Genomic DNA, 23,110 nt, shown 5'->3' with positions numbered 1-23,110 from the left:
GTCAGTGTGAAAAATTGAGGAACTGATTTTATTCCAAGCAAATTAAAATGAACAGGGGGTACTAACAAAAGAACTATTTCTGTATATTTACTAACTTATAGGCGTACCGTGGAGACTGTAAGGTGAAGGGTCCTATCTGGACCTCTCACCAGGGAATCTTTTGCGACCGGGAACAGGGAACAAATTATGAATAAAAATGTATTCCTCTGTGCCATGTGGATACACAGAGAGACCCTCCATGCCTTGCAATGTGAGGATGATGCAAGACCCCCCTGTACGAGCCCAGGGGAGGTATGTTGCAACCAGCCAAAAGATAACACCCACTTCCAAGGCAGAGAAATTACCTTTTAAGGCAACAAGCGGACAGTAAAATGAATATTCAACAACTGATTTCAAAGGGTACAAAAAGCGCGGTTTTCAAACAGCGGTGTGCTCTTTGCATGATTCAAAGGTGCACCCAGTGCTGGAAATGGGTACCCAGCACTGCAATAAAAATCTCTTGCTATATTTCTTTGTCCTGCAGGTATTTTTGCCGTCTTCAAAATTCCAGAGAAAAAGTAACTTATAACAGTCAGGGGAGGTTTAGGTTGGACATTAGGAAGAATTTCTTCACAGAAAGGGTGATTAAACATTGGAGCAGGCTGCCCATGGGACGTAGTGGAGTCGTCATCCCTGGAGATGCTTAATCAAAGACGGGGGGTGTGGCACTCACTGCCATGGTCTGATCGACACGGTGGTGTTTGGCTATAGTTTTGGACCCGATGACCTCGTGAGGTCTTTTCCAACCCAATCAATCCTGCTGGTCCTGTGGCACCTCACGTGGTTTTTTTAGCTTGTTGTTGTTGTTGTTTTTGTTTTCAGAAGGCGGGGGCAGCGCCTCCGCGCAGGAGGAAGCCCCTCAGGGCCGAGGAGCAGCGGCCGCTCCCCCTCAGCCGATCCGCAATGGCGGCCGCGGGGGGGGAGGAGGCACCGCCCCGTCCTCGCGCCCTGTGAAGGCGGGAAAGGCGGCGCGCGTGCGCGCTGGGAGCAGGAGCAATGGCGTCGTGAGTGTGGGAGCGACCGGAGGGTGGGGGTGTCCCTGGATAGGGATCGGGGGGGACTGGGGGGACTTTGTGAGGATGAGGGGCGAACCCCCAGGCTGGGGGCCGCTATGAGGAGCACCGAGCCCCTCGGGTCGGTGGGGAGTTCCTCGGGCAGCAGTTTGAGGGCGCAGGGTCTCTGGAGTGGCAGGGATTGTGGGTAAAGTTTAGGGGTGCCCTGAACTCCAGGGGCGCTGGCGAGTGAATACAAGGGTTGTTAGGTAGTGGGTTGGTGAACCTGCTGCCCGCTAACCCCCTCCAGCTCTCACTGGGAGTGAGTTGGAATTCCACCGGCTTTTGAGCAGCTGTGGTTGTGCAGGTTGTCATCTGCTGGCTTGCGTTTCCCCTTCAGCGCAGACATGGCAAAGCAGGCGCAGCTCATGGAGCTGCTGAAGAAGGAGGTGAGAGCGATGCTGATAGCTGCCAAGGACGGCCTAACGCCAGCAGAGCTGGAGGAGCAGTACATGGCCATGGTCTGCAAACCTCTGCCCCTCCAAGACCTGGGCTTCCAGTCCACCTTGGAGCTGGTGACACACATGCCTGAAGTTGTTCGAGTCTTTTCTTGTAAGAATGGCACTGTTATCCTCAAAGGTGAGGTTTTGTTGGGTGGAGGAGTTGTTTGGAACCTCATAGTGGTGTGAAGTGATGCCTTATGTCATATGCTTGTTTCTTGTTTATTTCTGGTGAACTTCTTGTCTTTGATGTTTCATCCCTGTTTTTAACACTTCCATTCCTTCTGAGAAAATAACCCAGGCTTCTAGTTATTTTTGTACATTTTTGCATTCTGCACTTAGTTTAGAAACTGAGGTAACATTTCCTATGGGTACATTAGAGCTGGTAAGCATCACTTTTCCTATAACTGCAGACTAGAGCAGAAGCCAAAACCAGGGATGGGGCCTCTCTAAAGAAGCTATAAATGTTTCCCTACCTGACCCCATGAGAAGTTTAGTCTGTATCAAAGAACCTTTTTCATTTTCTTTGGAGAGGAGTTGTGGAAAGAAATGGTAGGTGCAAAGAATTGACTGGGAACGGTGAAATGTTTGGGGGCTTTTTGAGTGCTACAGTTAAGACCAGATAAAGTTGTATAGAAACATGGAAAAGATCTGGGCTGCTCTCCAGTGCTCCCTTGCTCTCCTGGCAACTCCCTTGCCTGAACAGGAAAGTGCTCTGTAGTGGGAGTTTACTGTGATTCTGCTTTCCTAGCAAAACTCTCAATAGGTTTTGTTTGTGACCCTGCATCCAAGAATTTGACCTGCCTTCCTACCTGGTGTGACTTTATAGGCATAAGGGTGCAGACTGGTTGCTGGCTTCTAAAAAGGGCTTAGTTAGTTTGCTGCTGGAAAATGTAGTTTGACTGCTTTTGAAGAAGACACCTGCTTCTGAAAAGGGTGGGAGAAGAGGAAAGAAAGGAATGAAGAGGAGCTTTGCCAGTGCAGAGCTTTTAGTAGTTCATTGTTTGAGTTGTATGTTTATTTCCTTCTGTTGTAGCCATTGCAGACGACACCACCAAAGGCATTGCCAAGCTGGTTGCCTGCCAGAAGGGAAGGACATGTGCTAAGACCTGGAAGAGAACTCCTCTGAAGGCAAACGCTGCTTCTCCCTTTAAGAACTCCAAGAATGCCCAGCATTCCCCTCTGAGAGCCAGGACTCCTGTCCTGCCCGTGACTGTGAAGGCTGAGCTGCAGGACCTGCTGAGCTCCTCCCCTCTTCTGCTCCAGGACCTGGACAAGGCCTTCCTCAGCTGCTTTGGCCGGGCATTCCCATACAGGCAGTGCGGGTTTTCTTCTGCGCTCGAAGCCCTCAGGAGCGTGTCTGATTTCATTGTGGTGGAGCAGACAAAGGCAGGGTCCTTGCTGGTCCTGAGACAGCACGTGGCAAAGGAGGCAGAGCAGGAAGAGGTGCCTCAAGGTGAGGCGCAGGACGAAGAGATGCTGCAAGGTGAGGGGGTGTATTTGAAAGCACAAAGTAGCCCTTACAAACTCTGTAGCCAAGCAACTACGTTTCAAGTGGCTCTTGCTGCGTTTCCAGCTGCTGTAGTAGTCCAGGTTCCCCTGGGTTTTAGCACAGAAGGGCTGTTGTATGCTGCAGAAGCAGCTGTCACAAGGCAGTTGTCTTGGTAGCAGAGAGTTTAACTGGCGTTTTTCAACATGTTACCACTGTTTTTTGATGTGAGGTAAAAGAAGGGATGTTTAGCCCATTCAGAGAATGAACTTTCTGAGTCTGTGTGTGTAGGACTGGAATTTCTAGTCATTCAATGCAGTAGGTAACGAAATGAGAAGGATCTTCTGAACATCTGTTCTGCAGGCTGGTGAAGCTTTTCTGACATTCTTTTTGAGACCACGTTTGACACTGGCCTGAAAGGCACAGCTGCAATGTTCCACAAAAGAGACAAGACTGCAGATGCTCTCTGTGTTCTCATAAAACCTACAGTAGAGGGTGGAAAAATCACATAGAGATACTAACACATTCATGACTTTTCTGGGGAAAATTAATTTTGGCATCATTCTAGTAGTGGATTTTAGCATTTGGCATGCTTGTAAGAGCAAGCAATTGTTTTGGTTTGTTTCGACTTATGAGTACAGTGAATCCTTATGAGTGTGGTGGCTGTGAATGCTACAAGAAATGAGGAAAACACCACCAGTGTTTTCAGGTGTTTTCTCCTTCTGCTTAATATGCTACACTGCATCAGTCCAATCAGTAAGAATAACAGCCAAAATGTCATCTTTGCAGCCGAGATGCCCCCTTTGGAACCTGTCTGTGAGACAGATGACTTCTACCAGGCAGCCCTTCTGATGAAGTGGGAGCCAGTGGAAACACAAGCAGTAGATTTGGGTGATCGCCTCAAACAAGTAAGTGGTGGACAAGTGACCTGTAGCTTTTTCATGTCTTATTCGAGTGGGTGATAACTCTTTTTACTGTCTTTGTTGAGTTTGGGGTATCGATGCACTGTTCTCATCTACACTAGTTCAAAGGAAATAATGTTTTCAGCAGTAAGAATAACACACAGTTGGCAGCTGTGCTAACAGCTCACTCACAATTCTGTCTGGAGTAAGAAAAGAACAAAGCTCATAGATTTTGTTTGGTTTTGTCCTAGTGTGAAAGTGGGATGCATTTATACCTCCTCTCACTTCTGAGTCATTTTCAGATAGTTTTGCTCATTCAGTCATGTACTTTTTCGTGGTCATGGAACATAGAGATAACATCATTTCAGTAAAATCTAGCAAAGAGGTGGGTATTTTTTGTTTGCTTTGTTTGGTTATGTGGAGTTTTTTGTTTTGTTTTGCTTTTTTAGCAACAGCCATTCACTACTTTTATCTAAATACGTGACATGACTTCAGTTCCTCTCCTTTATTCCTTGTAGGAATATGAGCAAGGTATTTTTGTTGCACCCCTCTTTACACTGGAGGGAAGGAAGAAAGAGAGTATGAAAAATTTCCACAGGGAAAGTTTGGGTCCAGGTTAATGCAATTTGTTGGGATTCTCTGATATTCAGTAATTCACAGGTCCCCACAGGGAAAGCAGAACTAATTTTTTTAACTTACTGGAAAGGCCAGTTATGTGTGATCAGTGTATGACAAGACATCTGAGTGCCACCTTCCTCTTATCCCTTTGTAGCCTCAAGATTTTCAGCAGTTGCTACCAAACAAGCTGACACTGTCTCTAGAAATCCCTCCGGATGCTGTTCAGGACAGAAGCCTTTGCAGTTTACCACCTCTGAAGAGAAAGTGCTTGGTGGGAGTCGTCGTGGAATTCATCGTCTCTCCTACCCAGTTCTACATCCACATCTGTGGCAGGGAAACATCCTACAAACTGCAGGATCTGATGTTTGAGATGAGGTGGGAGCACACTGTGCCAGTGCAGTGCTGCTGCTTCGGGCGTGTGTGTTTGTGGTGAGGGAACAGGGCACCAGCTGATGGTGATGGTCAGTGCTGGCTTCATTACTTGGTAATTGGATGCAGGTGCTGTACTGAAACACCTGCTCATTGTGCTTCTCCATTCCTCTTAACTCACAAGCAGTAAGTGTGGTCAACAACAAAATAGTCCTAGGCTGTTCTGGACTTTAAACGCCTGGAAAGGTTATGGAGTTGAGCTTGAAGGGTTCCTTTGCCTTGTCTGTGCTACAGTTGCTAATGTGCTCAGTTAAAGCTTCTATTTTCATCTCCAACACTTTCAGCCAGTACTCTGGAACCTGGTTCATAAGAAACACTGACATGTAAAGGTAATGTTAAAAAAATAATGTTTAGAATGACTGTATTTAGCCTCTGATTAATCCCCATTAATTAACTTTTTGTTGGACCCTGAGAATACCATTCAAGTGTTAAAAGTTCAGGTTTGAATTTTTTTGTTGCCATTGCAGTTCAGGTGTGGGAGAACAGAGATATAAAGGATCTGTTGAAACCCCTGAAAATTCATGTCATGGGGACTTTAAAAAATCAGGATTTTTTTGATACCCCGTGCATTTCTTCTTGTTCATCTTGTGCATCCGACTAAGCAGAGTTCCTCCCTATGATCTTTTCCAGACACCTTTACTCCCATAAACTTGTCTCTGATAAATACATCATGCCTGACTCTGCAGTGCGGCCCGGACAGCTCTGCTGTGTGATGGTCTCCAAATGGTGGTACCGTGTTATCATCCACCGTGTGGTCAGTGACCAAGAAGTGGAGGTGTTCTATGCAGATTATGGACAGCTCCAAATTGTCCAGAAGTCTTGGCTGAGATTCCTCAAGTAAGTAGATTACACGTGGGCGGCAGGACCACAGAACAGCTGAGGCTGGATTAGACTTCTGGAGGGCATCCTGCCCAAACTTCCTGACCAAGTGGGGCTGTCTGGAATAGGCTGCCCAGACTTTGTCAAGACAGTTTTTGAATGTTTCCAAGGATGGAGACTTCATGACCTCTTTGGGCAACCTGTTGCAGTGCTTGCTCGCTCTCATGGTTGAAAGGCCACTTTCCTGACAGCTGGCCCTGGGTGTGTGCTGGTGTGTGGTGGTGTTCCTGCCCAAGTGCAGGAACTTTGAGGTTCCTGCCTGCTCATTTCTATCCTGTCAAGATCCATCTGGATGGCAGCCTGAGCCTCTGGGGTATCAACCACTCCTGCCAGTTTTGTATCATGAGCAGACTGAGGGTAGACTTGCCCACATCAGTAATGAAGGTGCTGAACAATGCTGGACCCAGCATTGACCCCTGGGGTACACTGCTAAATCCTTTCCTGTTTCTGCCTTCACTCCTCAGTCTCTCTCCTTGCTGCTTTCTGTCACCTTGGGGCAAGCTCCCTAATCCCACTTCCTATGTTCCATGAGTGGACCTCAGTCCAAATGGGACACATTTGCGGTGCCAGAGGTACTTGTTCTCTGCAGTTCAGCACATTTTCCATATTTGCATCTTCCCCCTCATTTGCGTCTCTTCATGCCTGGCTGTTGGCATTCTTTGGTTCAAAAGTCATGGCTCTCTGTCCCTAACTTTGCCTCCACAAGGAGTTCTTGATGGGAAGGTGTTTGTGCCGGGGAATGTATAACGTACCAGTTGTTACTGCTGTGTCTGCTGTGCCCATTCTCTGAATGGGGAGTGTTTTCCAAAGCTGCTGTTAGGTTTTAGTCATAAGCACACAATCCATTGTATGCCTCTCTATTCCTAAGCTGACATTAAAACCCAGAAGAGGAGGGAGTTCTGCCCTGTTGCTGATTTTTCCCCTTTTTTTGCAGTAATGGCTTTACTTTCTTTGTATTTTAGGTGGCACTACTTGAAGCTCCCTGCTCAGGCCATCCCATGTTCCTTGGCATGGGTAAAACCTGTGGAGGTACATGTTCACGTGCAGTTTTGTTTATTGACTTATGTACAAGAGTTACCAAGTAGAGGTTGTCTTTTTCTCCTGCTAAGGGCAGGCATTTTGGATGAATTCAGGTCCTGTTGATATTTACAGCAGAATTGGTGCTGTTATGTTCAGCAGAGTGTGACTGGGTAAGTCTCTGCTCAGCAAGCAGTCACCCTTCCAATGCTTTCCTTACCATCAGAGCAGTCTTGCTTACATTCTTGCAGAAACTGTTAAACTACTGAGCAAACCTGTTTCTTCCCTTGCCAGTAGTTCCCCAGGGTCCTTCTGAAGCCTTGGTAGCTCCAGCCCTCTGTTTTTAAAAAACTCTTCTGTGACAGAGCTTTAAGTGCAGTCAGCACAGCCAAAGAGTTATAGAGGTCATAAAGTTCCTCTGTGGTGGGAAACCTCTTGGTCATGAAGCAGGAGAAGTACAATCTCTGAAGGAAAGCATGTGAGTGGAGTTGCTGCCTCTGTGTGTTTTAAAGATGCTACTTTTTAAAAGTTGTTTCCTCTGGGTTTTGAGACTTAATCACCATTTTCATTGCAATGAGGCTTAGCAATTTCTTCATAACTTTTGATACTTCTGACATCTGTAAAATCCCATGATTCCAGGAATTAAAAAAAAAAAAAAAACCAAACAAACAAAATAAACCCCAAACAACTGTATTTTAGGCAGTTTTGATAAAATCACTGGTGAATGCCATTGAACTGTGTTGGAAGTGGGTATTTAGGGTAAAAGGGCATTTCCAGTGTACCCAGCATTGCAGGCTTTGGGGTAGTTTGGTTTAGTTCTGTGCTGGGAAGCTGGTCTGCCTGACTTTCCTGTATTTGTCACTGGTCTGGCATAGCTCAATTGCCTTTTGACAAGTGCCCTCCACCAGGAAAAGTCTCAGGTGGTGGACATTGGTCTGTTTTTAGTAACTTTACATCCTGGTTTTCTCTCTTAGGGTACGTGGTCTCCTGCAGCAACTCTCGTGTTCAAGAATCTCTGTCGCTTCAAGGAGCTTGTGGGCATCGTGGATGAATATGTGGATGGTGTCCTGCACCTCTTCCTCTGTGACACATCCACCAAGGAGGATGTCTACTTCCACTATGTCTTGAGGGATATGGGATATGCTGATGTGTGTGGAGAGAACATTCCTTCCCAGGTCAGGAGGGAGGCGTGTGCTGCTGAAAGGAAGGGCAAGGAAAGGACCCCTGGCTGGGTGCCTGTAATGTGAAGATCTTTACCTTGAATCAAGTAGTTTTGTGAAGAGCAAAACTGGTATTCCCTGCTTTCCTGTAGCTTACCATTTGTGGCTGCAACCCACAGTGTGTAATTCTTTGGTGAGAGCTTGCTTTTTTGGTTAAGGTGGAGTCTGATGATACAGCAGAGATGTTCTTTTTTAGCAGAACATATTATTTCCACTGTCTTCTGGCAGTGGATTAGAAACTAATTAGTGGCAGTGTTGCAGATTCAGCTGACACGTGTCTTGTAGAGATAACAGGGAAAAGTAAAATCACTGCAGGTATTCTGAGCATAAGGCCAAACTGAGATGGAATTGGGAGGTTGTTAAGAGATGTGTTAATTGAGGTGCCTGACTCATCCAACCAGTTAATGAGAGCTCAAGTTCATTAGATTTTATTGTATGGCTTGAAGCAGTGCTGCATAGTGAGCAACAGAACACTCCCATCTTCAAAAGGGACAAGAAGGAGAACCCAGGAAACTCCTGGCTGGTCAGCCTCGCCTCCATCCCTGGAGAGGTGATGGAACAGGGCACTCTGGAGGTCATCACCAGGCGTGTAGAAGTGAAGGTCACCAGGAGTGGTCAGCATGGATTCACCAAGGGGAAACCCTTCTTGACCAATCTGATAGCTTTCTGTGACAACATGGCAGGATGGGTTGATGGGGGGAGAGCAGTGGGTGGGGTGTACCTCGACTTGAGCAAGGCTTTTGACAATGTCTCGCATGACACCGTCACAGGTAAGCTCAGGAAATGTGGGTTAGGTGAAGGGGCAGTGAGGTGGATCAACAACTGGCTGAATGGCAGAGCTCAGAGGGTCGTCATCAGCAGAGTAGAATCCAGTTGGAGGCCTGGAGTCTGTGGCTTTCCCCTGGGATCAGCAGTGGGTCCAGTCTTATTCAACTTCTTTATCAGTGACCTGGAAGAAGGGATAGAATGTACCTTCAGCAAGTTTGCTGATGGTGTACCATCAAAAAGTGGGGGAGTGGGTGATACACCTGAAGGGTGTGCTCCCATTCAGGGGGACCTTGACAGGCTGGAGAACTGGACAGAGAGAAACCTAAAAAGGTTCAACAAGGGCAGCTGTAGGGTCCTGCACCTGAGGGGGAATAACCCCAATACCAGCACAGGTTGGGGGCTGACCTGGAGATCAGCACTATGGAGAAGGACCTGGGAGTACTGGTGGATGACAAGTTATCCATGAGCCAGCAGTGTGCCCTGGAGCCAGGAGGGTCAGTGGGATCCTGGGGTGCATTGGGAAGAGTGTGACCAGCAGGTTGAGGGGAGGTGATCCTGCCCCTCTACTCAGCCCTAGTGAGGCCACATCTGCAGTGCTGTGTCCAGTTCTGGGCAGGTTCCAAGAGGATGGTGCCAGACTCTGTTTGGTGGTGCTTGGTAACAGGACGAGGAGTAATGGCCATAAACTAAAACACAAGAAGTTCTACCTCATCATGAGGAAGAACATCATGTTGAGGGTGGCAGAGCACTGGAACAGGCTGCCCAGGGAATGTCTCCCCCTCTGGAGACATTGCTAACCCAACTGGTTGTGTTCCTGCCACCTGTTCCAGGTGACCCTTTCTTGGGAGGGGGGTTGAATTGGATGATCTCCACAGGTCCCTTCCAACCCTGACAATTCTGTGATACTTAAATAAATTATCTTGGCCTTCTGTGCTCTAGGCACTGAAGGTTGGTTATGCCATTAGTAAACTGAGTTACAGAAATGGTCTTAGTTTAAAAACTCTTACTTTGCCAGTGAAAGGTGCTGTGTTGGACAGTGTAACCATGGTATATTGCCCGTTGTGCCTTGGACAGACATCCCAGTTGTGAGCCAGTGCAGAGGGCATTTGTGGTTTAGGTTCCTCTGTGTCATTATCTGCCTCTGTCAGCTCAGTTTCAGTAAGAACTGTGTGGATGATGAAAACCCTTGGAAAGGCACTGCTGTGATTTTATACCTCAGCAGAAAACTGGGCTTTACAACCTGGAGTGCTTCTGTCTGCTGCTTTCTTCAGTAGATGCAGAATGCATGTTTTGGCAGGATTAGATCCTATGATTGTATTTTTGCATGTGTAGGTCCAATTTTGATGGGGAGAGGGGCATTGCTGAGAAATCTTGATGCTGGCAGGGGAGGAGTTGATTTTCTTAGGAAGGCCATTTCTGCAAGAATTTTGAGCTCACTTGTGGGTGTTGTGCTGCTCCAGAAAACCTACTAGAGATTTACTGAATCCTTTTTATTCTTTGTGGTGGTTACAACATGGGTTTTTCTCCTGTCCTGGTGTGTTTTTGTATTTGTTCCTAGGAATTCAAGGAGCTGAATCCTTTGGCCTTGTATGTTCAGCCCAGTGGAAAGCAGGAGAATGATGAGCTGGTGGAGCCAGACCTTTGCTTGCAGCAGGAATCTCTAGTTGCAGATAGTGAAACAACAGCCTCAAAGCTGAATGGGACTGAGCTGTGTGACCAGGTAAGAGTTTGGCTGTGGCACAGCTATTGTTCCATGAAATCAGCTTCATGTGGCTGAGAGATGGGTGACCATCCCTGAAATGTAGGTTCAGTTTGAATTCTTAACCAAAAATGCAGAGGGGCTTCCTCTGAGTCAGTTCCTGCTTCCTTGCAGAAACTCCCTCTGTCATTGCCATCACTGCTTCTGTGTGGGGCTGCTGAGAGACGAGCCAGCTGTTGATTATTTGCTAAGACATGGTGCTTTGTATCTTGTAATCTGTCACTCTTTTCAGCTTGCTGTGCAGGAAGAGCTGCCCTTTGGCCAAGGGAACTAGGGGTTTGTTGTTGTGTAGTTTTGTTGGTGTGGTTTTTTAATCATCCAGTTGCTGACATGCCAGTTCTTTGTAAATTTTGAGAGGTAATAAAGATCAGGGCAGCTGATGAATTGGGTGTGCACTAATTGCACCCCCTCTTGATTTTTTTTTTATTTTTTTTTTATGTACATTTGCAGACACCTCATTCTCTTGGAGAGTCCTCCATGCCTGCTGTCCTGGTCAAGTCAGAGGAAGATCTTTACACCTCCTCTATTTACTCCAAGCAACCCGCAGAAATGAGGCAAGATGACCCTGATCAGACAGAAAGATTTTGCAGCAAGGCCCAGCTTTCTGAAGCTGTAAATCCTACTGTTTTACTCATGGCAATGCCATTCATGCTGGACAGCCCTAACAGTACGGGTAGATTTGTCAGTCAGAGTTCACACAGCAGAAAGCTGAGCAGTCTGCTGTGCCATGAGTTTTGCAGTCTCTGTTGGGTATCCTATGGCTGGTGCTGCTGGAACAGATGGAAATGTTGGTTTTTCTGTGGGCTGGAGATGCCACAGTAATAAGAGGCTGGATGCAGTGCATCGGTTTGGCCTTTGTGCAGCAAAATGGATTTCTAGTTGTTTAATGGGAAGAAATGAATTGAGGGTTAGTTCTTTCATTGCTGGGTTTTGTTGTCTTTTCTAGACTTTCTGCTGCTTTCATGCAGAAGTCTTCATTTCTCCACTCCATACTGTGTTCATTTCATACTGAGTCTCCCAGTCTCTCAACTGTAAGGGACAAAAGCATTTTGTAAATCCTGTGAGGTCCCCTGTGTGGGTGTTTGTCTTTCATCTTCCAAATGATGAAAGAATTTACAATACCCCTATGAGAGTGGCTCAATTTACGAGGTGGATTAAGTGCCTTGACAAAGGTGAGGGATTTTTGTGCCTTGGAACAGAGCTGTCTGCCTTCTCTTTGGAGTTCCCTAGACACAAGTTACTGATTTCCCACCTCTGGGGGACAGGAAGAGAGGTCCTTGGGTTATACCACGTCCAGCTCGTCAAATAGGTGTGCAGTAGCAAGTCCTCTTGCCATGATCTGGTAACGTCCAGCAAAGGGGATTTCAGTCTGACCTGGAGCTCCTGGATTTGCCAGCGTAGATCTGATCTTTCTTTTCTCTGTCCTTCCTTACGCAGGTGAAGAGAACATGAAGAATGAAGACCTTCCCAGGAGTTGGCCTCTGTGGTGCCAACCTCACAAACTCCATGTCCCTCCTGCCACACTCGCTGCAGTGTTGGCAGCTGCACGATTGGCCACTTCCAGTGGCTCTCCAGCCTGGGAAGGAAGGTGTGAGAAGAGGGGAGAAGCTGGAGCTGCTGCCGAGGAAGGCTGCTGTGAGCAGCGCAGGCTCTCTGGATGACCATGCTGTTGGATTTACTTTTGGGGGTTTTTTTTTTTGTTCACAAACATTTAATTCCTTGAAAAACTTTCTGGGTCTGACATCTCAGGTGTGCCATGTTAATTTTACTTTCAGGAAAATACTTTGGGTTTGTATTTTTACTTTCAGGGAAACGCTTTGGTTTTGTTGTACCGGTGGTGTACTGGGTTACTGCTCTTTAATGTAATGGTTCAGGAGAACATCTAAGTGTCACATTGTGTTATAAACCCTTTAAGTTTAGGAGAGGGAAACTGGCTCCCTGTCCCTTTCTCCCTCAGTGCATGAGCAGTTTTGACATTGTTTTTTAGCACAGGGGGTGCTCTACACACTCCTTGCTCTGAGGAGAGCTGAAAAAACCTTCCCCAAGAAGAAGGTGCTGTGATTTTATTGGATGCCATGTATACAAAGCATCAAGAATCTGATAAATAAAAATCTGCAAAGAATCCAGCAAGAGACAACTTGAAGCTTGACATTGGCCATGTTTATATAGCTTTGTGCCTGGGGCAAAAAGTGATGAGTGTGAGCCTGTTGATGCAAAGAAAAGCAGTGAAAACAGAAGTGCCCTGGTTAGGAATGCTGGCATTCAGCTGGTTTGCTGGTCCCTAGACTGTTCCTCAGGGCCTTCAAGGGTCTGATTGGACTAGGTGATCTTTAAAGGTCTTCCAACCCAAACCATTCTGTGATTCGGTTGTTTTAATTTCAGCATTTTGAGTTTGGTTTGGTATGTGAAAGGGCTAAAAAAGGAAACGTGGGACTTGTTAGAAAGCAACTGCTGGGAAAGCTAATGAAGGAGGTGAAAGCAGAATGGTGAGGAGCAGGGGCTGTCCAACCCAGTGCAGGGTTGCCTGACCTCTCTGGTGCCGTGTTTGGGCTGGGGGGCTCATTGCACATGTTTGTCATCCATCGACTGTAACGGAGCTGAGGTTGCTCAGGAGTCACCCCCTCTGCTGCAGGACCCTTGTTTGGTTTCAGGGAGGTGAGAACTGGGGCTAGGGTGGGGTGTCCCAAGGAGACCCCCACACCCTCCTCTCCCTCTCCTCAGTCTGCAGCAGGGGCTGGAACCCAGAGGAGCTGTGACCTTGCTGCTGCTGGATCACTGCTAGATGGCAGCCAAGGCCAGCACTCAGCTGTTCAGCTCCCTGCAGCCTAAAACTCCTCTCTGGGGGTCCAGGAGGGTGAGGGAGGTGAGGAGCTGAAGAAGACTCTCGTGAGTGAGCAGTGCCCCCATTCCTGGCTGGGACTGTCTCTGTCCCCACTCCTTGCCTGGGGTGTGGTGGGGGTGTAACAGGGAACCTTGGGGATGGGTCCCACTGCTGCTTGGTGAGGGCTGTCCCAAGGAATTGGAGATTAGGAGATGCTGTGGGGGGCTGGAAGGGGATGTGTGGACATGGGGAGCTTACATGTGTGCAGAAAGGGAGCAGCATTTCCCTTCCCAGAGCAGTTTGGCTCACATTCCTTGTGCCCAGCAGGCTCTTGTTTGTACATTTGTTGCCTAAGGCAGTGGAAAAAGAGAAAGACGCCTCAGGGACTGCAAAGTGATGCTGTATTCATGTCCCTGCTCCTGGGCATTGCTGTGCCAGTGCCAGGCGGTGGGGAGGGAGAGGTGGCTTTGCCAGGCATCAGGGTAAACCACGTTGTCAATTTTGGGGGAACTGAGCCCCACAGAGGTTCCTGATGGAAGGATTAAGGTGCTCTGCAGGTGTCATGTTTCTACTGGCGGGGTCAGGAGTGTCCCCACCCCCCATCCTCCCTGAACAGCATCTCCATGGAACACTGGGGGCCCTTTCACTGGAGTGGTGTGACCGGTGTGGGTGCCCCTCATCCCAAGGGAGTGTGTGTAAAGGGGTCCTGCCCCTCCAAAGGAGCTTAGGATGGAGCTGCTTCCCTCTCATTTGCCCCTGCTTTTCCCCTTTCCCCACAGCTGTGGGGCAGCTGTGCTGCCAGGAGAGGTTATCGACTGGGAGTGCCCAGGGCAAGGACCAAAATGTTTAGAGCAGATTAAAAATTGAAAGGCTTTGCAAGCTCTCCCTAAAAGCCGGGGTTAAGCAACACACCGGCGAGGTGTGTGCTCAGGGGACTCACTAATGGACTCGGGCAGCATCAGGGGCTGGGGTCAGCCCTGGCAGGTGGATGGAACTGGGGTGGGTGGCCCTGCTCCCCACTGGGATGGTAGGAAGCAGGTGATGGAAATGTGGTGTCCCCGCAGCTGGGGCCATGTATGTTAGAGCAGAGCCAGACCTGGACCAACTCAAGAAGGATCCTGGGGTGTGGGCGAGTCTGGAAAGGGTGAGGAGCGATGCTCTGGGCAGGGATTTTGTTTTGAGGGGTGTGTTTATGGAAGAGTTTCTCCTGGCACCGGCAAGCAGCTGCCTGGCCATGGTGGTAATCAGGTGCTTTGAGTTTTAAATGGGCTGTCAGGAAGTATTTGGCTGGTGAGGAGGATGGAAGGTGACAGATTGCTTTGGATGAGCACAGCGCTGCGGAGGTGGCCAAAAACCTCCTCACAGTGCTCTGGGTCGCAGGAGGGCTGGGCAGGAGCTTGGGGTACCCAGGCTGAATGCCAGGGACACAGGGGTACCCAGGCTGGCCCTGTGGTGGTCTCTGTGACAGATGTTATCTCACCAAGGCTGAAATTTTTCAGATTCACATATCAACCCATCCTTCCCCACCCCGCTGCACTTTTGAGTCAACCCATGCTCTGGAACATGGGGTTCAACTGAGCAAATCATTTGGACTTGAAAACCAAAATTGAGTGCTTCTGACCCTAAAAACATTTATCTTTTTATTTTTAGATGTGTTTGGGTTTTTTTCAGATGGAAATTGAATCCTTTCCTGGTTTGGGGAGAATAAAAGTGCACTCAACCCTGCATCAGATTGTTTCACTTGACCCACAAGTAAATGCTTTTCTTTCCTCTGACCTAGAAGGATTTCTTTCTCTTTTCCATTTGGCAAGAAAAACGTAAAAGCCAATTCTTGGTACAGGTCACTGCAAAATAAAGTCTGGAGCTGGAGCTTTTCAGCCTGAGTGCAGTGCCAAAACCCATCAGCTCTCCCCACTGGTCCCTCGAGTGTCTCCCTTTTTCTTGCAGTAAAAAGCCCTGTTTTTCCCTTGCATTTTGCTGGGAGCAAATGACTGCCAGGCAGGAGAGCAGCCTCTGGCTGCTGGGTTTTGGATGAGCAGAGATGGGGATGGTGCTTGTGCCTTGCTGGATTTTTGGAGGGTGACTTAGAGGCCACCCCTTGGATGGGTTGTGCAAGCTGACCGACACTTCATCTCTGCAAAGGCCCGTTTTGGAGGAAATGCTGAGAAACTCCTGCTGGCAGGAAGGAGTATGGAGACCTGGGGCAGCAGTACTGCTGGAGCATCCCAGGGTTGGGAAATGGGTCAGTGCTGCCATTTACCTGAAGCAGGGCTGTGCTCCTGGGCCTGATGCTGCCTGAAAGGGTCTGTGCACACCCCATCCCACAGAAATGGGGTCTGTGAGTGTCTTCCTGAGCACCCACTTGCATCCAAGTGAGTTCTTCCATCTCCTCTCCATCTTGGACCTACCTGTTCAGGTGTTGTTTCCAGCGTCAGTGGCACCACTCCAAGCAGAGCATGCAAAGGAGAGGGAGAAGAGGGGGTGTCCTTGTGGGTGCTGTGGGATGCTTTGAGCTCGCAGGCAGCAAGAGGAAGGGGCACATGGCATGGTCTGTTCTGCATTCAGAGTTTAGGACCAGTTGGAATTGGGGCTGTTACTGGAGAAACCCTTCACTGATTCTCCTGGGGGGGTTTGAAATTGGCTCCTTCCCATTGACAGTGAGTTGGTCAGGGCAAACACGGAGGGCTTGGGATGGATGAGGTTCCCCCCAGGCCCTGCTGCCCTTGCCCGGAGTGTGTGCAGGCTTGTCACCCCCTCCCTACTGCCAGGAGGTTTCTGTTCTGATTCAGCTCTTCCAGGGCAGAAGCTGATTGCAGAGGTGTTGTGATCTCACTTGTGCTTTTAATCCCACTGCTGTCAAGCTCCATTAGGAGGTTTGGCATCATCTCACTACCTCTGGGGCCGGGCCCAGCCTGAAATGAGGACAAGTCTGGGCTATGCTGGAGTGGGCAGGGGCCGGGCAGGCAGGGATGCTTTAGGGGCCGTACCTGCCCCCACTGCTCTCCCCAGCACTTCCAGACATCATGGGGACCACAAAGAGCAAGGACCAGCTCGTTTTGGTGGCCTGGCCACTTTGGGAGCAGGATGGAGAGGAGTTGGGATGGCGGCAAGTGCTGCTCCCCAGGCACTGAGGGTGCTCAAAAACCTTTCTCGGCGCTGCAGCCTCAGCCCACGCTCTGCTCCAGCTGCACTTTGGTAACCCACGGCTGACCTCCCCCTGCTGCCACAGCACGTGTGGCTGTGTCTGGGCTGCGTGAGGCCGGGCATCCCGCCCCGCGCTGCCGCATGTGGCTCCTGGTGCCTCCCAGATGGAGAAGGGGAGTGCGGGAAGGGGAACTAATGGACCAGAAACTGGGGCTGAACATCCTTCCCAGCCTCCCAGAGTGGGCTGCACAGCTCGGCAATGTGAGGGGAAGGTGCTGTCACTCATTCCTGTCCCAGCCACCGATGCCCTGTGAGCAACTCCCAGGATTTCCAGGCCTATGTGCTGCACAAAGGCTGGGGCTGCCTTGGGACCAGCCCGGCCCATCGTGGCTCTCCTGAGCTTGTTCATAGCAGCTTCATCTGCCCCTGGGCTTGGAGCTGCCTGGGAAGGAGCTGACATGTGATGAGCATGGAGAAGAGCAGGAAAGGTGGGAATAGAGAGATCTGGAACCCTACAGGTGCCGGGGGGGGCTGACTGGGCTGTCATCAGGGTAACTTCTCAATTTTCCCTGATCTCCCTCCCAGCTATGCCAGAGCTGGGCTCATCTGCCCACAGCCAGGAGCAGACAGTGAGAGGGTTTGGCAGGCGCTGCTGTGCTGATTATGGCTGGAACATGGCTTTGAAAGGCTCCTGTGCAGCCAGGGCGGTTGGGAAGGGATCTGCTTCTTAGAGAAAGAGAGGAGAAAACCTTCCAGGGGCTGTTACCACAGTGGGAGTTTCAGCCCTGCCCTGTGCTGGGGCTTAGGGGTGCTGGTTTGGGTTGGGGTAGCACCTCTGCAGCCCCTGCTCCTTGCTGGTGGCTCCTGACCTGTCTGTGGCCAGCACAAACCTGGCTTCAGCCCTGTAAATTTGTCCTGTGCTCCCCTGTCACGTGTGTGGCCTGTGGGTGATCCCTGGGAGGATGCTCCAACCAAACCACAGAGCTTGCATTACCATGAGCCTGGAGAAGTGGTCAGTGTACGCGTGGTAAGGTCACACGTGGCTGGAAGGAGTTAATTTTCTGCTCTGTCCTTCCCACTCCCCTGAGCATCACCCAAACCTTCTCTGGGGCCAGGGTGGGCTTTTCCCTGTGCCTGGTGTTGGCCCTGCTTAGAACCAAATCCCTCAAATCCCACAGGGCGTGTTTTCCCTCCCAGCCCTGCGCTGTGGCCGTGCCCACAGCAATGGATGGGCCTCTGCCAAGCCAGGCAGGGCTGTGGTTTGGCAGGCACAGAGACCCCTCAGCCGATCAATGCACCGAGGAAATCCCTGGCTCACACAAGAGCTGACTGGCATCACCTCCCCCCAGCCCCTCTCTCCTAACCAGGGGCTCTTCTTAGGGCACCAGAGCAGGGTGAAACACCAGAAGGGGTTTTTTTCCTTATTGGAAAGCCCCAGACTGCTCACATGGTGCAGCATTTCCTCCCCAGAGCCAGGAAAAGCTGTTCAGATCCATCAAATATTTAGGCTTTGTGTTTGTGGGAGGGCAAAGGGGAAGATGTGGCTCATGCCAGAGCTGCACCTGCTAGTGATGGAGAGAGCAGCGGTGCTTTCCCTGTGGCATCCCCGTGTTGGCTGGGAAAAACCCTGCCTCCTCAAGGGTGCTGGGCAAAGGGGATGAAAATCAACAGGTTTTCTTAATTTATCCAAGTTTTCTAGGGGCACTGCCATTCTAGAAGACATCCCCGTGGATACAGCTGGTCTTTTTGCCCCTGGTGTTACCCCTTCCTCCCTTTTTATCCCAAACTTGCCCAGATCCCATATGAGGAAGTCTGATCTCTTTGTTGGCTCATACTCTGTCTCGAGGGGAAGATGAGTCCAGAGGGATGTTTTTACCCAGCTCAGGACAAATGTCCTAGTTTTTGACTGAACAGTCCAAAATGTAACATGGGATGTTTTCCCCACACCTGGACTATCTCAAAGTAAGGTAAGTCCCTGACATGGTGCAGGAGCTCATGGATAAAGCACCCTGGATAAAGCTGCCTGGATTTCCCTTCTACAGCTTTAAGCCTTGTGCCGTGGTCCCCCTGGACTCCTGAGCTGATTCCCATGCCCCCAGGATGGGGAAGCTGACCCAGCTGAAGGAAGGAAAATGATCTTGCTCCCAGGCTGGTGCTCTGGGCGTGCGATGGGTTAATACAACACTGCTGCCTAATCGCAGCCCAAAGCTGCAGACCCCCACCCCGGGGGAACATCGCTGCAGCTCGGGATGTAAAATACTCAGGGGCTGAGCTTTAATGATATTTATCTTTGTTTGAGAAGGAGACAGCATAACTCCTGGCTAATGATATTACCCCAGCCTCGTTCTGTCTCTCCTCCAGCACAGAGGGATGCCACTGTCGCAGACAGCCCTGTGTGTCCCTGCTTGTCCCTGTGCAGAGTGGGCAGCCCTGGCCATGAACACCCAGCTTGAAGTTCCTAGATAGTTGTAGTGATGGAGGAAGATCTTTTTTTTTAAGGAATGCAGCCTCCCTTGACCAGTTCCTCGGGGACAACAACCATCTGCCTCATTAAAGAGATATACAGCAGGTCCCTTCCCCAGCCCAGCAGCACTGCGGGGTCTCTGCATTCCCCTGAACATACCAGATTTGTGGTTGTGCATCCCTGGGTTGCAGGATGAGCGTGTCCCTCAGACAATGGAGATGTCAGGGCTGCTGGTCAGCTCCTGCTGAATGTTCCTTGTGTGGCTGGGCTTGTTTTCCGTTCTTGTGCAGGCAACGGCGAACCCACCGAGGTGTGCAGTTCTGGCACGGGGAACGTGCTGTGCAGGGGGAAGCTGTGCATTAGCTCTGTGCTCCCCTGAGCCCTCCCCAGGGAGCAGGCAGGCTTGGGAGGCTGTGGCCATATGCTCTGGGCTGGGGATGAGAGGGATGAAGGTGTGTGGTGATGGGTATGGGTATCAAAGCATCATGCTGAGATTCTGTAACCAGCTCTGTGCATGATCTTACCCTCCAACCAGAAACACCCAAGGGCTGAGGGGTGCTCTGACTGGCTCCCAAGCTCCTTTCCATGTCCATTTACAGTGCAGTAGCCCTAATGTTGAGTGCACAAGGCAAGTGGAGAGCTCCAAACCTGCAAGGAGGAGGCTGGATGCTGGCTGGGATGGAATTTTGCATTGTCAGCCTTTTTCTGATTGATATAGTAGCCCTGGGCTCTGCTAAAAATGAAAATAAAAGCAAGATCTAGTGTAGAACAAAATAAATCCTCCTGCCAGCAGCTGCAGGTTCAGCTCCTGAGTGTCCTCCAGCATCAGCGTTTTGGGCTGGTGGAAATGCTGGCCTGAACAGGAAGGAAATGATGGATGTGCTGGAGTGAAGGGGTGTGAGGTGGCAAGGACACCCAGGAGGGCTCCAGCACGCTCTGCAGTGTGGCTGTGGCTGTGTAAGTACACACATGGAAGTCCTGGGGGCTCTGCATGTGCAGATACTATGAAAGAAGGACCCAAATGAGGATTCTTTGCATCATTTTGTTCATCCTAACGAATGAGGGAGTGAGGTATCAGTGAGCAGAAGTGAAGTCTGGGGGCTTAGATTTTTTTTTTTTTTTTTTTACGACAGAGGGAAACCAGAAGGAAGTATTTTATGGTTTTGCTGTAAAACTAGTCAGTGAAATAATTTTTAGTGCTGGAAAGGTGGAATTTCATTAAACTGACACGAACTTCCCAGGCTGATACAGTTTTAGCTGTGATACTTTTATGAGCTTTAAAGTGAATTGTACACGAGTACTGCAATATCTGAGGGCTGCAGAGGGTGACAGTATGGCAGGTTTCTGACCCCTGTACCTGTGTACCTGGGACTTGGGCAGGCTGAGCTGTGTGTGGTGCCCTGGCAGCAGCAGATCCCGAGATGCCAGCAAGGCAGGATGCTTTGCAGGTGCTTTGTGTTTCCCCTGCCCCAAAAGAAACCAAAACAAGAACTTGAAAAGTATTGTGTATCAAACTGCTCCTTGATTTGCTGGTAGTGTTAACCTCAAACACTCCAAACATGCCAGCTGAGCCTCCCAAACCATATGTTTTATTTAAAACCACATCGACTGAAAAGCAAAACTTTGGGTTTATTTTCCCTGTTGCAGAGCATCTGGTGCTCCTGTTTCCAAGCTTTTCCGAGCCACCACAAAGCGGGAATCCCACCTTTTCTCTTCTGTTTGGTCATCCATGCGTTGCTTTAAATAATAATGAAACAACAATGGGAAAGACGGCTTGAGGAGGGAAAAATGAGACCAGCACTGGAATGGGGCGAGCTGATAACCTGCTCGCTGGAGCGATGCTGTTTCACATTTGCTTTGTTGTGATCTCCTGCAGTGCCCGCTTGCCTTGGGCCAGAGCCACGGGGGGTCATGGAGGAGCGTGATCTGCATCTGGGCAAGCTCAGCTCTGTGTTAGCCAAGTGACTCCCTAATCCCAAAGAAACTCTTTTCCATGTCCATCCCTGGAAAGGGCAAAATGTCAGTTCCTGCATTACCTGTAACAATGCTTCCCGCGGCCCTGGCAGCGTTTGCCGAGGGGAGAAGTGGCTCTCCCAGCATCCTGGGCTGTCATCACCTCCTCGCATCCTGCCCAGTGCAGCCCAGGAAATTACTTTCTCACTTCTCTTGGCCTCCTCCTCCTCCTCCTCCTCTGTGCTCGCCTGGATGTCTCTAATTCCCATCCCTCCAGCAGCTCTGAAGCCCAGCAAAGAGGAAAATGCATCTCTACCACCCTCTGCAGAAATGCTCCGCGTGCTCGCTTTCCTGCCTCGATGCTTCTCTGTATTTGCCAGCCCCCTGATGTGCTGGAGTGGAAAACGTGGATTTTGCTATTGCAGGGGAATAGGGAGGCTCCCCCCAGCCTGGGCTGTGTGTGGGTGTTCCTGTGTGCCACGCAACCCTTCATCCCACAGCCAGCAGGCGCTCGGATCCTGCGGCACGGAGGGTAAGTGCTGTGACAGGATCCACTTATCTTGCCTTTGCATTTCATAATTCATCCTGCCCTTTTGCCAAAGGCACAGAGCCGTTTGCATCCAAACGAGCCTTTATTTCCTCCCAACTCAGCTCTGCTGCTGGATCCCAGGGAGAAATTAGCGGACTGGGCTTCTGGCACCGGCACTGAGGAGCTCTGAGGGTTGGGCTGGAAGAACGGAGAGAGAATCCATGGGACACGGGATGCCCTGACGGACAGGGAGGGTGGCAGAGGAGAAGGTGAGTGGTGTTTTCTGCCCAGCTTTAGAGCTTGCTTCACGAGGAGGAAAGTATTAATGGTGTCCCTTACTTAGAAACAGGGAAACTGAGGCAAGGGAAGGTTCGATGGCCTCGCTGTAGTGGAGGCTCTGCATTAATCCCCCCTCCGATGCCTTGCCATGGCTCTTGTGCCCCATAGAGACTGAAATCAGAGAGAAACAGGCAAACACATGTTCTGGCACAGTAATGCTCACACTCACAGCGGTCAGCTCGTGGTGCAAGGCATGAGATTCAATTATCGTTATCGTAGCTCGCAGCAGTGAGCAGCTCGCCAATTCCAAAGGCAGTGCCAGCTGCAAGCTGTACCTTCTCCAGCTTAAACTCTTGGTTTGGACCTCCAAAGCTTCCCAGCAGCTGGAAGTACTTACTGGTGGCAGCACCTTTCATGTATGTGTGCCTCCCTAGTGCCAACATGTGCTTGGGGCCATGCAGTGTTGGGCTGAGCTTGCAGCAGAGCCGGCAGCACTGCTGGCCTTGCGTTGGGACGCTGGTGCCAGCTAGCAAAGATGTGGTTTACAGGGAGTCATGGAAAGGGGGTCATCCTGTTTGAAAAATGGTGGATAGGCTTGGCCCCACCCCTGGCCCTGGCTCATCCCTCTGATAGTGGTGTGAGGGGTTTTTACTCCTGGCTGTTTGCAGGACCAGAGGTGTGTGGGTACCTGGACATAGTGAATGGATCAAGCCAGAGCCTCTGGACACCCAGCATGAGGCTGAGACAGTGCTGACAGCAGGGGACTGTCAGCAGTCAGGAGGGTGCTCGGGGGAGTGCAGGAGTGGTTTTGGGATGCCTGGGGGTGCGGCAGGTTTGACAGTGCCTGGGGTGCTGCAGGACTTGGCTTTGGGGGTACCCTGGAGGTACCAGAGAGTTTATAGGTGCTGCCAGCGTGTGCTCCCGCGGGAGAGGATTATGCTCCGTGTGTTGAGAGGATGTCCCCCGTTTCCCCCACCGTGGGCCGGGGGCGGTGCTGGGGGCGGCAACTCCGGCCCTGGCAAACTCCTCCCCCGCGGCCGGACCCGCCTGGGCGCTCCCGCTCCGCCGCTCCGGTGATTATTCCTCTTCCTATTATTTATTATTACCTCTGCTTTTATTGCCCTTCCCCTCCTCCTCTTCCTTATCCTCGTCCTCCTCCGGTCCGTCCTCGCCCCGGCAGCCTTCGCCGCGCTCCGGACCCGCCGCCGCCCGCTCCTGCCCGGCCCGGGCACCCAGGTACGGCTCGGGCATCCCACCGCCCGCCTCCACCGCTCCGCGGCTCTCCAGGGGGGTCGGGGCCAGGGAAAG

At 50.3% G+C, this 23,110-nt stretch overlaps 1 protein-coding gene across 1 annotated transcript; it reads left to right on the top strand.

Annotated features, from left to right (window-relative positions):
• Positions 1–1,438: 1,438 nt before the first annotated feature.
• TDRD5 (tudor domain containing 5) lies at positions 1,439–12,273 on the top strand. The gene is given in 11 exon segments (XM_050306328.1): positions 1,439–1,670; positions 2,568–3,017; positions 3,810–3,935; positions 4,491–4,537; positions 4,695–4,915; positions 5,600–5,806; positions 6,811–6,877; positions 7,840–8,040; positions 10,412–10,573; positions 11,063–11,279; positions 12,050–12,273. Coding segments are annotated over 11 exon segments (2,154 nt in total).
• The last annotated feature ends 10,837 nt before the right edge of the window (positions 12,274–23,110 follow it).

Source organism: Myiozetetes cayanensis, unplaced genomic scaffold (assembly GCF_022539395.1).
Source record: "Myiozetetes cayanensis isolate MyiCay16 unplaced genomic scaffold, myiCay2020 scf12, whole genome shotgun sequence".
Lineage (NCBI taxonomy): Eukaryota > Metazoa > Chordata > Aves > Passeriformes > Tyrannidae > Myiozetetes > Myiozetetes cayanensis.
This window is presented reverse-complemented; position numbering and strand designations above follow the sequence as displayed.